The following is a 17,453-nucleotide window of genomic DNA, read 5'->3' on the forward strand; positions in this document are numbered from 1 at the left end:
GAATCACATGAATTTTTGCCAGGATGTAGATCGCTAGCTAATCGAGTTTAGAGATGGACGTTTTATTGAAACCGAAAGTGGTTGAAATCAACGACTATGGTTTTAACACTGACAGTGCCGTTAAAAAGTCTCTTCGCAGTAGATGTAGATCTTGTTGTTGTGACAAAAATATTGGAAAAAGCCACTTTTATCCTTGTGTGTCTGTGTTGTATATTATATTATGACAATGTCCAATCCTAACATAATGAATCATAACATAATCACCTGAATCAGGCTAAGCTTTGACCTTCAACTCATAAATGACTTATACGTTGCGAGAAATGCGGTGCGTGTCACATTGTAGTCAGTAGCTGTCCTATAACTCACTGCAGAGAGAGCGCAGGAAAGAACTTTACATATAGTATATATATACACACGGTGTTTCAAAACAACACCGACAACGTTTGGGAGGTGATTCCTGACACCCCAATCACACGAAAAGTATAGACCAGCCTGGGAGCACAAATGTTTCCTTTCGGAGTTATATCCTACCAAAAACATGAAAAAATGAAATTTAAAGGTCTACCTACCTAGTCTTATGGGACCTACCGTAGTCGGGTCAAGACTTTACTCAGGAACTATTATGTGTTCTATCCAAAAATACATATTTCAGAATTCTAAGGTACTTACGCAACAAATTTTGTACAGGCAGTTTGTTTACGGGCATATAATCTGAAATACTCACTAACTACCTCTATAAAAATTGTGCGGTATATATATATATATATATATATATATATATATATATATATATATATATATATATATATGCCCTTTTTTGATTACTCAAATTTATTACCCTAGTTAAATATATAAAATCCAGTACATTAGTTTCTGAGAAATTAAGTATTGCTCCATGAAAATAACAAGATAACTCCACTCATTGAGTTTAAATAACATTTCCAAAATGCCCACTTTTTTGTTCAATGATTTGTTAAACCTTACCAGCAACACTTCTACAAATCTTTGGACACATTTACACGTTAATTTCAGAAAATTTGTCGGAAATTGCTAGTTTTAACCCAGGTTTTTTTTGTTTCATACTGTGAACAAAATCTTTCAATACAGCCCACAAGAAAAAGTCAGGTGGTGTTAGGTCTGGTGACTTTGACAATTCAATTGCTCCACGTCGCCCTGTGTATCTGCCCTCAAAATGGACATTTAACCATTCCAGAACGTTAACGAATACTGGGGCGGTCTATCATCCTGTTTAAAGTAAATGCCATTCTGATTTTGAGCTTGAGGCCAGAATTTAGTTTGTAGCATGTGTAAAAATAAAAAATCTTGATTAACAATGCCATCAAAGAAAATCGGTTCTATTATTTCCATTGAAGAAATGGCAGCCCAAACTATAGCTCCTGGAAAGCTAACATCTGACGTGGCTTAGTATCGCTTCAGTATACATAATTATGGCGATTGATATTTCCATTCAACTTGAATGTTGCTTCATCTGACCACCATATCTTATCAAGGAAAGTCTAACCTTCATTAACTTTGTTCATGAAAGTTGTAAAATACTCTAACCTCCAGTCTTCATCTCCATCATACAAACTTTGTAACACATGGCGTTGTAAGATATCATCTTAAGTTTCTTCAGGATTCTACCAACACTTCTATCACTAAAACCTAACTCTTGAGAAAGACCTCTACAGGATTTTTAAGGAATAGTTAATAATGATTATCTTACTTCTGGGCACTTTTCACACTTGTTACTGAAATTGACCTACCAAATGTTGGGGCATCATTTACATTACATTACCTGTTCTTTCAAATTTTCTTACTAAACTTGTGATGTTTCGACTCTGCACCTATCGAATGTTGAATTCTGCAGCTAACAAAGGAGCGCTTTCAGTACTATTTTTCTTGTTTTCGTAGTAAAGTTGAACTGCTCTCACTGTTTGCTCCTTTGTTAATCGCAAGACCACATTTATTTCAAATTTCTACAATAAAATGGAAAAATGATTTATTGTAAAATATTGTAAAACAATGTAAAACTAAACAGATACAAAACATAAAAAAGCAAAAAATAATATAAATAGTAATAATAATATGTAATATGTAATAGAACACTATGAAAGCTAAAAAGGCGGTGTTACTTATATATGCCAGGTTATCATAAAATAAGTATCGCTGTTCAGAGAATTCTTAAGACGTAACCACTGGACAGAATGCAACCAAACTTGGTAGGTGTATATTTGGCAACATGCAGAAGTGATTGGTGTAGAAAATAAAATTAGTTCCAATTTTCGCCACTAGAGGTAATTGTGGCGCTATACAACACCAAGTAAGTGCAGCGTGGAAGGAAAACGACACTAGTGATGCTAAGAGATAAGAAAGGCTGTAATTACCTCTCCTGTGAATCTCGTGGCATTGATTACCAATGCTATTAATACCTCAAGGTCAGTGGCGGATTTGCGGGGGAAGGAGGCTTTTGAGCTGAATCGTCCCTTTAAAATTCTTGGATATCTTACAAAAACGACGTTAAATATTAGTTTTTGCTGTGCTCATAAAGTGCAAGCTTTCCCCAAAATTCCACGAAAAGATTAGTGTCAAATCTCGCCCCCAGAGTTTATTGCGTTTCTGTTCAGTGTTAAGTGTGGCATGGAAGACAAAATATATTGTTGATATTCAATGAAAGAAAGGCTGTAATTACGAACCCGTGAGACGCGTGGCATTGATTTGTACTCCTAATTATAAACCTGCGGTGTAGTGATGTGTTATGGGCAATTATGGTGATATGAGATTCTGCCCAAAGGCAGGTCTTTGACGTGAAGCAATGTTGGGCAAAATCAATTGAAATCAATTGCAATTGATCAATCAATTGAAAGTAATTAATCTGAAAATCAATTGCAATTGATTTCAATTTGTAATTGACAATTAATTTCAATTGCAATTGAATTCAATCATAAAATTTGCAATTAAATTTTCGTAAATTGTTAATTGTTAATTGGTCACCAGGCAATTGAAACTTTTAATTGTTAATTGTCAATTGCAAAGGGTGCAATTGAAACATTCAATTGTTAATTGCAATTGACAATTGAAACTTGTAATTGTTAATTGCAATTGAAATCAGCAATTAAAACTGAAGATAAGAAGATGTGTGTATATTGTATTGTCCACTTGTTACTGTTTTACATATTTCAAATAAGGTACTTATAAGAAATGCTGGATACCTACCATCCCTTTCCTCCCCTGGGAAGAAAGCCGTGAAACTAAGTATTTTTTAAATATATTATGTTTATGGTTCTATCCCCCTCGAAACGAACTCTATATGCCCGTCATGCATACAATAGGAATGAGCACGAGCGAGTTCGAGCGAGTTTTCTTTAAAACTCGACTCGACTCGAAGCAGACATCTTTGAGTTCGACTCGAGACCTCGGCTCGAAAAATTTCCCCCAACTCGACTCGAATTCGAATCGAGTTTCCAGTCGAGTGGAGCCAATTCGAGCTAAATCCTTTGTGTAGTTCCAAGTACTACTATCTTCAAGTTTCCTACATAGACAATATATTATCAATGATACTACTACTACTACTATAACTAATTATTATTATAACACCGTGTACCTGTATAAACATGGAATATAGACGGTTTGTATCAGAATACTAAAAATTAGTTGACTGTCGGTCTCGGTAGTCAAGAAATCTTCAGGAGGCAAGGACATCGGTCACGAGGTTCTTGGTTTGAGTTCAGGAGGAGCAAATATTCGGGCTCGAGCCAAAAATTGTTAGAAGTTATGGGACTCCAGCCAAACATGTTTAAAACTGCTCGACCCGGGTTTAGGGTTGTCAACGACTCAAGCGGCTCGCTCACAGCTCATTCACTTATCGAGCCGAACCGAGAAGTGAGCCGAGCCAACAGCTCATCCAACCGAGCCAGCTCGAGTCGATGGCTCACACGAACCGAACCTAACCGAGCTGATTGCTTACCCCAACCGAGCCGGTTCGAGCCATTGGCTCAGTTAAGCTGACTCGAACCCAGCCTATGGACTCGTTTCAGCGGAGCTGGTTCGGGCCATTGGCCCCAATCGAGCCGAGTCGATAACTCGTCTTTACCAAGCCGGTTCAAGCAATTGGCTCAATTGAGCCCAGTCGATGGGTAATCCCAACCAAGCCAGCTCAAGCTGTACGCTCAGTTGAACCGAGCCGGGCCGGTTGACACCACTATTCCGGTTAGGCTTCTACTTTGGCTAAAAAATTGGACCGTGCAGTTCTCAGCCTTGACGGTAAGAACTACAAAAAATGATATGAAATCTTTAGTTTTACGTCCCACGCTTATGCCGGTTAGGCTAAAGGAGACGGTGATGATGAGAAATGAATGAAATGAAGAAAGTGGGAGGAAACGGCAGAACCCCGAGAAAATCCACGAGCACGGTGTTTGTCCACCACAAAGTCCAAACTGCGCGAGCTGGGATCGAACCAGGGATCTCAAGCACCGGAGGTGAACGCTCTACCACTGACCCACCGCGACCCTGGTAAGAACTACAGTATGTACTTATATTCGTGATCACGGCGTCATTAACTTGTTCCACCACTAACGAATTTCGAGGTACTTTGTTTTGCATCTTTTGTGCGTGTTTTGTGTCGCTTTGTGCGCCTATTCCCACATTTTGTGCATCACCGGAAATGGGTCAAAATGGGCCTACAAATATGGAGAACAAATTATTGCTCTTCCGCCACCAATGAATTTCGAGGTCGTTTCCTTCACATCATTTTGTCCCGTTTTGTGCGTCTACTTCCGTTTTGTACGTCATGGGAAGTGGATTAAAATGAGTCCCGAAGGTGGGAGGAAAATGACCAAGAGTTCCGCCACTATTGAATCTCGAGTTCGTCAATTTCACATCGCGTACCCTTTTGTGCGTCTATTTCGACGTTTTGTGTGTCACTGGAAGACGTTCAAAATGGGCCTCAAAGGTGGGACGAAATTGACCCACTGCTCCGCCACTACCGAATTTTGAGGTTCTTCCTTTCACATCGACTAGTGAATGTTTTGTGCCGTTTCGTGCCCTTATTTCCACGTTTTGTGCGTCACCGGAAGTGGGTCAAAATGGGCTTCCAAGATGGGACGAAAATGACCAAGAGTTCCGCTACTATCGAATTTCGAGGTCGTTAATTTCACATCGCGTACCCTTTTGTGCGCCTATTTCGACGTTTTGTGCGTCACTGGAAGACAGTCAAAATGGGCCTCGAAGGCGGGACGAAAATGACCCACTGCTCCGCCACTACCGAATTTCGAGGTCCTTCCTTTTGCATCGACTACTGCATTTTCGTGCTGTTTCGTGCCCCCATTTCCACCTTTTGTGCGTCACCAGAAGTGGGTCAAAATGGGCTTCCAAGATGGGACGAAAATGACCCACTGTTCCGCCATTATCGAATTTCGAGGTCGTTAATTTCACATCGCATACCCTTTTGTGCGTCTATTTCGACGTTTTGTGCGTCACTGGAAGACGGTCAAAATGGGCCTCAAAGGTGGGACGAAACTGACACACTGCTCCGCAACTACCGAATTTTGAGGTTCTTCCTTTCGCATCGACTAGTGAATGTTCCGTGCCGTTTCGTGCCCTTATTTCCACGTTTTGTGCGTCACCGGAAGTGGGTCAAAATGGGCTTCCAAGATGGGAGGAAAATGACCAAGAGTTCCGCTACTATCGAATTTCGAGGTCGTTAATTTCACATCGCGTACCCTTTTGTGCGCCTATTTCAACGTTTTGTGCGTCACTGGAAGACGGTCAAAATGGGCCTCGAAGGCGGGACGAAAATGACCCACTGCTCCGCCACTACCGAATTTCGAGGTCCTTCGTTTCACATTGACTAGTGCCTGTTTTGTTACGTTTTGTGCCCCTATTTCCACGTTTTGTGCGTCACCAGAAGTGGGTCAAGATGAGCCACCAAGGGGTGACGAAAATGACCCACTGTTCCGACACTATCGAATTTCTAGATCGTTACTTTCCCATCGGGCTTAGTGCCTTTTTTAAGAAGTTTTCTGCACCTATTTCTCGTCTTGTGCATCACCCGAGGTGAGTTAAAAGGGGCTTTAAAGTGGGAGTTAAATGGCTCACTGTTCCGCCACTATCGAATTTCGGGGTTGGTTCTTTCGCATCGTTTAGTGTGTATTTTGTACCGTTCTGTTCGCCTACTTCCACGTTTTGAGCATCACTAGAAATGCGTCAAAATGGTCCATCAATGTGTGAGGAAATAGAGCCATTGTTCCGCCACTATCGAATTTGGGGGGTCGTTTCTTTCGCATCGTATAGTGCCTGCTTTGTACTGTTTTGTGCTCCTATTTCCACTTTAGTGCGACAACGAAAATTGGTCAAAATGGCCTACAAGTATAGCGGAATAACTTAATGCTGTTCCGTCACCATCAAATGTCGAGGTCGTTTTCTTCACATTTTTTATGCATGATTTGTGTCGCTTTGTGCATCAGTGGGAGAGGGTCAAAATGGACCTTGGAAGTGGAATGAATATGTCTTTTTCTGCCATATTTGTATGTCGTCTTTGAACCACTTTCGTTGGCCTACAAAACGTGAAAATATGCGCAGAAACAGTAAAAACATGCAATAAACAATGCGAAAAAGCGACCTTGAAATTCGATACTGGTGGGAGAGTGGATCATTTTTCTTCCCATATTGAATGCCCATTTTGACCCACTACCATTGATTCACAAAACATGGAAATAGGCTTACGAAACGGTAGGAAACACGGACAAGACGATACGAAGGAAACGACCTTGAAATCGTTCCTGACGGAACAGCATTAACTTGTTCCGCCATAACATTGACCCGATTCCGGTGACGCAGAAAACGAGGAAATAGGCGCACAAAACGACACAAAAAATTTCCATGTAATTTAGCTAAATTTCCATTTAAGTTTGTAAGCTTAATTATGTGGAAAATTTTATACATTTTTCCTTTATATTGGTCTACTTTACGTTGATTTGGGACTTCTAAATTTTATTCAGTTTTCCACTGAAAAGTATCTATAATTCAACAAGGAAATAATTATTAATTATAATTATAATTATTATCTATATAATTGAATTCATTGTAATTTGTTCCATAACAAACACTTTACCATTTCGTACTAGCTGTTATGCCCCTTCTTCGCACGGATCAGATAAAATATCAATGTAAACAAACTGAACAACGGGAGAACAATTAAGAAACATTTCTAAAATTGGATATATTTTGTGTGAATATATATCCAACAACGTACATGTGTTTTCATTGGGAAGGACGATGGGGGCTGAATTTCAATGTAAACACTATCGGGGGTGTCACTATACGTCTGAGCAACCCCAATAAATATGGATTCGACACAAATTCTACTACTTTTACATGTCCCGGTAAATCCCCCTCAGACCCTCTTGGTTCGTATTGTGAAAAAATCTCCTCTGTCCCCCACCAACCTCCAACCAATACCGCGAAAACTATGAATGTGACACTAACAGCTGCCATATTCTACTACTTTTTACATATCCCGGTAAAAGTCCCTATAATCCTCTGGTTCCAATTTTGAAAAAACAATGTCTCTAGCCCACAGCCGATGGGGGCTGTATTTGGAAGTCAACACCTGTGGAAGTATCACCATTCACCTCAGCTATCCCGAAAACTATGGATTTGACATTAATATCGGTCATTTTCGATTATTTTTACATGTCTCGAAATTCCCCCCTCTGGTGACCCAAGGCCCGCATACAACGGTGGATGAATTTGAAAGTCATCGCTAATGGTAGTGTCGCCATTGATATCAGCAACCGCGAAAACTATGGATTTGACACTAATATCGGTCATTTTGGATTACTTTTACGTTTCGGTATCCCACCCCCTTGTTGACCCACGGCCCGCAGCCGAATACGGTGAATTTTGAAGTTAATGCAATCGGAGTTTCACCATTGATCTCAGCGACCGCGAAAACTATGAAATCGACACTGATATCGTTAATTTTCTACTACTTTTACAAGTCTCGGTAAACGCCCCCCTGAGACCCCCTGCTCGAATTTTGTCGAAAACGCTTTGCCTTAGTGTGGGACCTGGACCAAGGTATCTTTGACCAAAATTTGGTAACTCTCGGTCGACTTTTCTGGTCCCCAGGCCGGTCCCGGTAAACGTCCCCTGGAGACCCCCTAGTAAGAAATTTAAAAAAAACAACTCTTCGTCTTGGTCTGGGGCCTAGACCAAGCTACCCGTGACCATATTTTGAAAAGTTTCGGTCTACTCGTTCCGTCCACAGGCTGCACAAAGATAGACAGACAGACACACGAACAAACTCTATTTTATTTATATTAGAAAGGTCAGATCCGCCATTATTGTATTAGTGCGGTGCTTGAGCGATTGATCGTAGAAATTCAAACTCCGATGAGTGATAATTTTATAGGCTTGTTTTATTACAAGTTTAAACTCTTTAGTCAGTAGAGAAGAGGGCGTGAATCATGGGTCAGAGTTGATGACAAGGGTTTTGGTGGGTCTGTGGGTCACAGTGGGTAAGAGTGGTTTATGGTGGGTGGTGGGTCACAGTGGGTCACGGTGGGTCGTGGGTCACGACGGGTGGTGAGTCAATTGGTCGTGGCTAAAGGTTTCATTGCCCCACGCCCTCTCTGAACTACAGTGTTGAAAATTAATCAGTGAAAATCAATTGCAATTGATCAATCAATTGAAAGTAATTGCTGTGGAAATCAATTGCAATTGAATCAATTGCCAATTAATTTCAATTGCAATTGAATTACAGAATTCAATTGCAATTACTTTCCACTGCAATTACTTTCAATCGATTGATTAATTGCAATTGATTCTCTTTTATTAATGGCCAACTGCAATTAACAATTAACCATTACTTATTTCAATTGTTAATTACAATTAACAATTAAATTTACAGATTAATTGTTAATTGTTAATTCAATTGAAATTTGCCCAACACTAACGTGAAGGTCCCTGGGCAAGGAAAACCCATGGTGACTATTGCCGTATGAGATGAATATGACGTTCTAAGAACGAAACCTACAGGTTAGCAAGGGATCCATCCGACTCACGTGTGTTTTCACAAGAAATCGAACCCGGAACTCCTTGATCACAAGGCAAAGAGTGTGGGAAGAAAAAAGAAGCAAACAACGGATCACCATCAATTCACTACTGGCCCATATGGCGCTCAAACCCTTATCACTGAAACATATGAAGGCGTGAGTAAGCATCTGGAGAGGTAATTGCAACTTTTCTTATCATTTAGCATCACGAGTGTCGTTTTTCTTCCACGCTGCAGTTGCCTAGCGTTGTACAGTGCCACAATTACCTCTGGTGGCGAAAATTGGAACTAATTTTGTTTCCTACATCAACCGCTTCCGCATGTTCCCAAATATACTCCTACCAAGTTTGGTTGCATTTTATCGAGAATTCTCTGAACAGCGATACTTATTTTATGATAACCTGGTATATGTAGGGACATGTTATCAATGGCAAACTCCTGCAGCATTTGTAAGTAGCCATCTGCACTCACCGTTGGGGTTGTAAAGAAAATGGGCCAATTACACCAATAGCTGTCACGGCACACCACACTTTTATCTTTGGGAATGCGCGTTCATGCTTATGAAGGACACGTGGATTTTCAGTACCCCAGAAAAATGTGTTATGACGATTAAGATGACCACTCGTATGAAAGGTAACATCAGCACTGAAAACCATTTGACTAACAATGCCTGGTCGCATTTCAACTAGAATCTCATATCATTCTACTTCTATCTTTTCTTCCGAATTTGAACGATTTATAGGTTATATGGTCGTATGCCAAGGTCTTTGCATAGAATTCGGTTCACAGTCCTCTGTGGAATCCCTGTTTCCAGACTGCAACGTCTCATCGATTTTGTTAGACTTAGTAGTATAACTTCCTGCACTGTAGCAATATATTTAATTCACTTCTGCCAGTTCTAGGTCGCACCGCATTTCCACGATAATTGTCTGCTATTGTTCCAGTTACTATAAACTTCTGGTAAGTGCGATAAATTGTGAAAGGAGTTGTCGTCGATCTGGAAATCATTCTGCAGACTTTTGACGCACTTCTGTTGCCGACTGCACAGCATCCATTAAGCTTGCTATCTATCTAATATATCTCCTTACTTGTCTATTAAAATTGGAAGGAAGACCTATCACTTTTAGTTTGAATATTCGAATTCTAGGAGTCTAACTTTCACAATGTGAAATAAAACTCAGTTATTCTTTTCAATATCCATGGTAAATTCTTCTTCCCATGTAAGTGATAATATCTCCTTAAAATTCTGTAACCAACTCACTAGTAAGTAATTTCGAAATTAAAGTTGTAAAATAACAAAGTTTTCACGATATTAAAGCAAATGTTTAAATTTTTGATTTGCCTGAAAATTTCCTACATTTTGCTACTGGTGGGTTCCACATAATTATTAACATAATAAAAATGTAAGAAATTAATGACGAAAAAAGTGTTGATTGCGTTTGACAATTACATAACGTATTGAAGAATTGTTTAAATATATCCATGGCGAAATTCTGGTTTTGACATTTAAACTGGTCAGTATTATAGTCTTGGGAAATCACTCAAAAGAACATGAAATGTGTCAGAATTAAAAGATTGAACATCCTGCCGGAAATTATGAAATAAATAATAGAATCCATATATATATTAGTGATTTAAAAGTACAAGGCCATAGATGCACCTAGATATGAGATGCATGTAAAAGATAAAATTTACTATGTAACATGGACGTATCCTCTCCTTTCTCTCTATACAGCGTCGTGTATAATTAACTAACTCTTTTTGCTGCCAGTTTCAGTAAATGTATCTTTCGCACAACATCACTAGCAATGTTGTTGTCACGTTTACTGGCTTTAACAGCGTTTGCCTATGCTATAGTATATGTTAAGGTAAGATTTATTAGAGTATTATATCAGTATTAATAGATTTCATTATTTAAAGCGACATTGTTTGATAGTACCAATTCGGAGGTAACATATTTCTAATCCTTCAAGCACTACTGATTCAAACAACTTCAAACTTATTTCATGAGTATATCTAATTTTGGGTTCATTTTATTTTATGGACTATAATAAACAAGAACGACCATTCAGAGTTTACAAGAGTGAATTTGAGAAATCTTTGGTACAAAATTGCATGGGCAAACCTTTTTAACAATGTACAAAAGTTTTATGATTGTGAGATCCAGAATTGCTATAAACAACTCATTGAAACCAAATTTGTCAATTTTTAAATGCCAATTAACAAATGTGGAAAATAGCCTTGAATTTCTAAGTATGAAGAATTTGTGTTATTTAAAAAAACAAAATTTAAAAATTATCTTGACATATATTATCTGCAGGTTAGGAATCACTGCCTCTTCTAGGAATGGGAAGTATGAGAAAACCAGTACACTTCATCCTTTAATTGATTGTATTAAAACTTTTAAACTTGTGAATCGTTGCAAAATAACAAATATTTTATGTCTTTTAGTGCAGTTTACGTAACACATTACAGAAATAGCGTAACAAGCAGGGGAAACAGTAAAAGAGTTATATAAATTCCATAACATAAACATATAGAAATGGCTTCAATGTTTAAAGTTTATTGTAGAGTTCAGCTGGTAGATGTGTAGCAAAGAGGTTATAGTTCTTACCTGACGGACATCCGATCTCTATTCGCGTCTTTATTAAATGTAATTTTCTAGTCGAAGAAATAGCTATAAAAAGTAATTCTGTATTACAGTTAGATTTGATTTTATAATTTTAAGGCTTGTTTTTGATAAGATAATAATATCAGGGAACAGGTATGATTCTAGACCAAAAATAAGGCTGTTCTTGATATTTTTCCATTAATGAAACAAATTGATTTAGGGTTTACATTTTTGGGCTTTCAGCATCTATGGCCACTTAGCCCGTCAGGTTTGAGGGACGACGCATAGTAGGGACAAGCACCCGTTTTACGGACAAAATTCTCGATAATAGTGTAATGTCGGTAGAAGAAACAGACGATGGTGTGCTCCCTTGTATGTTATGATGGTGTATCAAATGAAACAATTTCCGGAACGTTACGACTGACTGCACTCAAGATTTCGCGAGCAAACAGATCATTAAATTGAGCTGTGTAAACTTCTGATGCATACAATGGATGATGCTAGTCGGAAATATCTAAAAAAAAGTAGAATTTGAGGAAGCCCGACTCTGCGTAATATCGTAGAATAAGTAAATCAAAGAGAAATAAATAAATAAATAAAAGTGTACTAAACACAATATTGTGTTATTTTATATCTTAATTATAATACAAAGAAACTGTACATTTATAGGAGTGTTTTGACAAGTCCGTGACTTGGAAATTACAAAACATAGATTTCAGTCTTCAAAAACGTTTTTTGTATATTTTGAAAGTGAAAAAACAACTTGCTTTATTCATGTTGGGAAAAGGCTGTTCATTCTATTAACAACGGTGTAAAAATACATGTATATTCTTCTTTTACATATAACAGACTTTAAAAATAATTTACAGGATAAACTGAAAAGACAAGTGTTTTTCAAAGAAAATCTAAATGAGTAATCCTCTAGCTTCAGTATTTACTAGGGAAGTACATGAACTGGTACGCAGAGATCTGCATGTGTTATATATCGTTGAAAAGGTCAGACCGAGTATACTTCACATGTGAAATATCTCGCTTGAATGGGGCCTGTAGGGGGCGTGGTGGCCATTTAAAGATCAGAACAAGGCTCGCTCCGAAACACCCAAAAACGTGGATAAGAAGCTATGAAGTAATTGTTTTGAAACGTGGCATATATAGGTTTGAAAAGTAGCTGAATACGAATCTGACATCAAATGTTTACAAATCAAAATGGCGGATCCAACATGGCGGACACAAATTACAAGGAAACTTGCTATGAATCTGAAATCAGGTATATAGCGTTATTCGACATCGCTGTGTATGAATCACATGCTAAAAGTGTAAAATTCAAAATGGCTGATCCAAGATGGCGGACAAAATGTAAAATACTGCCATGGAACTGAAAGCAGGTAGATAGAGGTTTTCGTGGTCGCTGAATACGAATTCAATGTTAAACGTACAAAATGCAATATGATGGATCGAATGTGGCGGACGCAAAATGCAAAAAAGATATGTATATACAGAACGGGCATATATTATTCTCACACATGTAGTAGAAAAATACCTATAGTGCATAAGGGGTCAAGTAGATGATGTTTTACAATAAACAGGGAACGTGTTTTGCTATACAATCATGTCAACATTGAGGCACACAATGCAGGGCAGATTTTGTAGTGCAAACGAAAGTTTTATGATATGAACAGATTGCAATCATAGGCAATAATTATTTTACTACCAACTCCCTTCCCCGCCGCCGGAGAGATACGTAGGGATCGGCATGTGTTATATTTCGTTGAAAAGCTGCATCGATTACTCTTCACATCTGTAATATCTCGCTTGAATGGCCTCTGTAGGGTATGTTGCAATTATTTTCATATACCACCTGAAGATTCGAACAATGACAGTGAAAAGTAAGCGTTAAATATATCGTTATGCTTCCATAACTGTCTTTCCGGTTTCACATTATGTCGAGTACACTTGTGAGCAATATGTATGATAAATGTCCATTCTCCGTAGTAGGGATGGTACTGATACCGAGAGTAATTTCGATCTTGTGTGCTTTTCCAAATCGAGAGGAGATCGAGACGGAGCCCAGGCTCGTCTCGGTACTCATACGTCCATTCTGTACTTTTGCACCTTTTGTCCACCATATTACATGCGTCATATTGCATTTTGCACTTTTAACATTGAATTCGTATACCGCGACCAGGAAAACCTCTACCTATCTGCTTTCAGTTCCAGCAGTGTTTTACGTTTTGTCCGCCATATTGAATTTTACACTTTTAGCATCCGATTCATACACAGCGACGTTGAATATCTCTATATACCTGATTTAAGATTCATAGAATGTTTCTTTGTAATTCGTGTCCGTCATGTTGATCCGCCATTTTGATTTGTAGACATTTGAAAATCGGATTCGTTTTTAGCTACCGCACCTTTCAAATCTATATATACACACCACGTCTCAAAACAATTACTTCATAGCTTCTTATTTTATGCACGTTTTCTGGTGTTTCGGAGCGAGCCTTGTTCTGATCTTTAAATGGCCACCACGCCCCCTACAGGCCCCATTCAAGCAAGATATTTCACATGTGAAGTATACTCAGTGGGTCCTTTCCAACGATATATAACACATGCAGATCCCCGCGTACTACTTCATGTACTTCCCTAGTTAGAGGAAGATGTTTCTTCTTGAGTTCGGGCCTCAGGAAAGTTATGTATGGGTCTGATGACTGGAGGATTTTATGGAATGCATCTTCATTGGTGGCTGTACGGGAACATTTTCTTCTGTGGTGAAGCCTGTAATCCTTATAATCTTTATGAAGAGTTTCTTGCGCTTCCTCTGAAAGTAACCCGACAGACAGAGCTGCAGCTTGTATTATTTCGGCCCCATGTATCAATACTTTGTGCACTGTGGAAGGCATATAGTACCACGGGTAGTGTTGTGGAGGCCTGAAAAAACGGAAATTTTTGGTAAAAAACACAGTTTTTTTACCGTTTTTCCCCGGGCATGGAAAAAACGGCAAAATTGGGAAAAATTGAAATTTTCGAATATTTTACTTTGTTATGCTTTTAAAATGAATAATATTTTATACTTACTAGTTTACAGTTAAGATCATTGAGTGCTTATGTTTCTTGTATTAGAATAGGGAAAATTTGTGTCAACAAATGTATGTGCACCTCTCTTTTAATGTTAACACCATGATAGAATGGAGTTATGGCTACAAAAGATACTAAAATAAAATTAATTAAGAAAGATGCATTTAAATTATCTTAAGTAATCTTATGAAGTTCCCGCTTTATGAGAGGGAAGAGTTAAAGTAACGGAGCCAGAATCATTAATACCAGTATGTTAAAATGAAATATATATTTTATGGAGATACGTATCTTACTTGAGCCGTGTAAAGCAACAGGTTTTAAGTTTACTCTTTAGTTTTCTCATTTCTGGTAAAAATCCCTCTTTATTATTTGTATATTTTTAGAACAACTCAGAAGGAGAGATTATCTTATTTACACATACATATACACTGCATAAGTGTAAATCTGTGCAGCGAGAAATATATTAAATATTTAACATGTGAAACTTCCGTTCGTTATTAATAAATACTAGCAAACAAACGTTCTTTGCACGGGGAGAATACGTTTCATGTTGAACATAAAGGGCACCAAAACTGTCAATAATGTACTGGTACCCCAAAAACTATAAATTTGACACTAGTATCAGTCATTTTCAATTACTTTTACGTTACCCTCCTCCTTTAGGAGTATTGATGTTGGCTGAATTTGGATTTAAACAGCGTCGGAAGTGTCACTGTTCATCCCTCAAAAACGTGAAGGGCTAAATGGGCTTAAATGCCGAAAACCCAAAAATCTAAATCGTAAATCCTAAATCGGCTATTTTCGATCATTTTCCCCTTGTCCCTCCCCCAAGCTGCAGCGTTGAATTTGGATTAAAACGGCATCGGAAGTGTTGCTGCTCATCTCAGCGACTCCAAAAACAATGGACTCGACACTAATAACGGTCATTTTTGATCATTTTTTTATATATCAATCCTTCGTCCTCAATGAAGTTACGGCGCCGAATTTGTATTTAAATGGCATCAGAAGTTACTCTTTATCTCAGCGACCCCAAAAACTATGGATTCGACACTAATATCGGTCATTTTCCATTATTTATATATATATACATCTCCCCTTCCCCCAATTTGTGGGGATGAATTTGGATTTAAACGTCATCGCAAGAGTCACTGTTCATCTCAGCTGCCCCGAAAATTATGGATTTGACACTAATATCAACCATTTTCAATCATTGTTATACATCTTTTCCCCCCGAAACTTGCGGGCCTGAATTTAGATTTAAAGGACATCGAAAGTGTAACTGCTCATCTCAGCGGCCTCGAAAACTAAGGATTCGTCACTAATATCGATCATTTTCCATCATATATATATATATATATATATCCTTCCCAGAATTTGCAGTGCTGAATTTGGATTTAAGCAGCATCGGAAGTGTCACTGTTAATCTTAGCTAATGACACTAATGTCGGTCATTTTCAATGTGTATTTCCCCTTCCTCCCTCCAAGTTGAACATTCAAAGTGAAATGATAAAAACCATCCTAGGCCCAAACCCTATCTATGTTGAAATTTTTTCGAGATCGGTTTGTTGCTTCAAAAGTTGTTAAGTTACAAATACAGTCACTTTCATTTTAATATAATTTGTCACACTAGAAAATAGGAATTTGTTTACATACAAAATATTGTGCATAAAGTTTATATAAAAGTCCATATTAGAATATTAAATAATAGTAATTATATGTTTTAGTGCATGAGTATTTATGAAATTTGATACTGCTGTCTCTTTTAAGAAGTAGTTTGGTTAAAATTAACAAAATTTCAGCAGGTGAAAGAGCGCATTAAGAACTCAGTTTCATTCAAGAACTCTATTTGTTGCAACAGAAATGTTTCATGATGGTAGATGTATATGCAGCTGTGAAAGTCTTGTAATTAATGCACAACCACAAATAAACGTCTAAAAAAGTATATAAAGGAAATAAGTGTAGACTATTAATTTTCAAAAGAATAATTACAACAGGTTTATTTTAGATTGCTTCTTTTTTAAATAGTCGCAATATTGAAGTTTCTCAACGAATAACTTTCACGCATTTGATGAAAAACGATTCCATTACTAGTAAAGATAACCTGATACGAAGATTTTTGTTATTTTCCCAATTTTTCCGGAAAGAAACCGAAAAAAAAAAACGGTTTTTACCAACGGATTCAAAATTTCCGGAAATTTTACAACACTAACCACGGGTATAACGTTATATCTAATTTAGCCATTCCCGCTGTCTACAATCTAAATTTATCCGATTCAATTGCAGAGTTGCTGTTAATTACCTCCAGTATTATACCAAGCCGGCGAATCAAGTTTTCGTCTATGTGTGTAATCTCTGCTGTTAGAGAAAAATGTCGGAAGAATGTCCTGGAGGTATCTCCGGTATTCGTTGAACCATAACCCTGTTTTACGACATCAACTTTAATAACGAGCTCATTCAATCATTCATTCATTTCTTTGCAGCTTCTTTGATTGGGAGAGTATCTTTCGTAGTCCTCCACGACTTGAATTGTTGATTGTAGCTTAGATGTAGTACATATTCCATGAACTTGATTCGAGCCTGAAAAGGTGAAATCCCAAACTCCAATCCTTTTTCATTAGATTTCCTCAGTTCCAGTTTCGATAAGTCGTTCATCTACGATGGGAGTGCCCCACAAATGAAGTAGTTACTTGCTGGAGATGTCTCACTAAATGT

At 37.9% G+C, this 17,453-nt stretch overlaps 1 protein-coding gene across 1 annotated transcript in view; it reads left to right on the top strand.

The window, feature by feature from the left end:
• Positions 1 to 10,843: 10,843 nt before the first annotated feature.
• Positions 10,844 to 17,453, top strand: part of LOC145694167 (uncharacterized) — a 42,673-nt gene continuing 36,063 nt past the window's right edge. The window contains exon 1 of the mRNA XM_081770286.1: positions 10,844 to 10,923. Coding sequence (XP_081626412.1) covers positions 10,864 to 10,923 — 60 coding nt within the window. The 5' untranslated portion in view covers positions 10,844 to 10,863. The remainder of the gene's footprint in view (positions 10,924 to 17,453) is intronic.

Source organism: Thermobia domestica, chromosome 9 (assembly GCF_964235325.1).
Source record: "Thermobia domestica chromosome 9, izTheDome1.hap1.1, whole genome shotgun sequence".
NCBI classification, from domain to species: Eukaryota; Metazoa; Arthropoda; class Insecta; order Zygentoma; family Lepismatidae; genus Thermobia; species Thermobia domestica.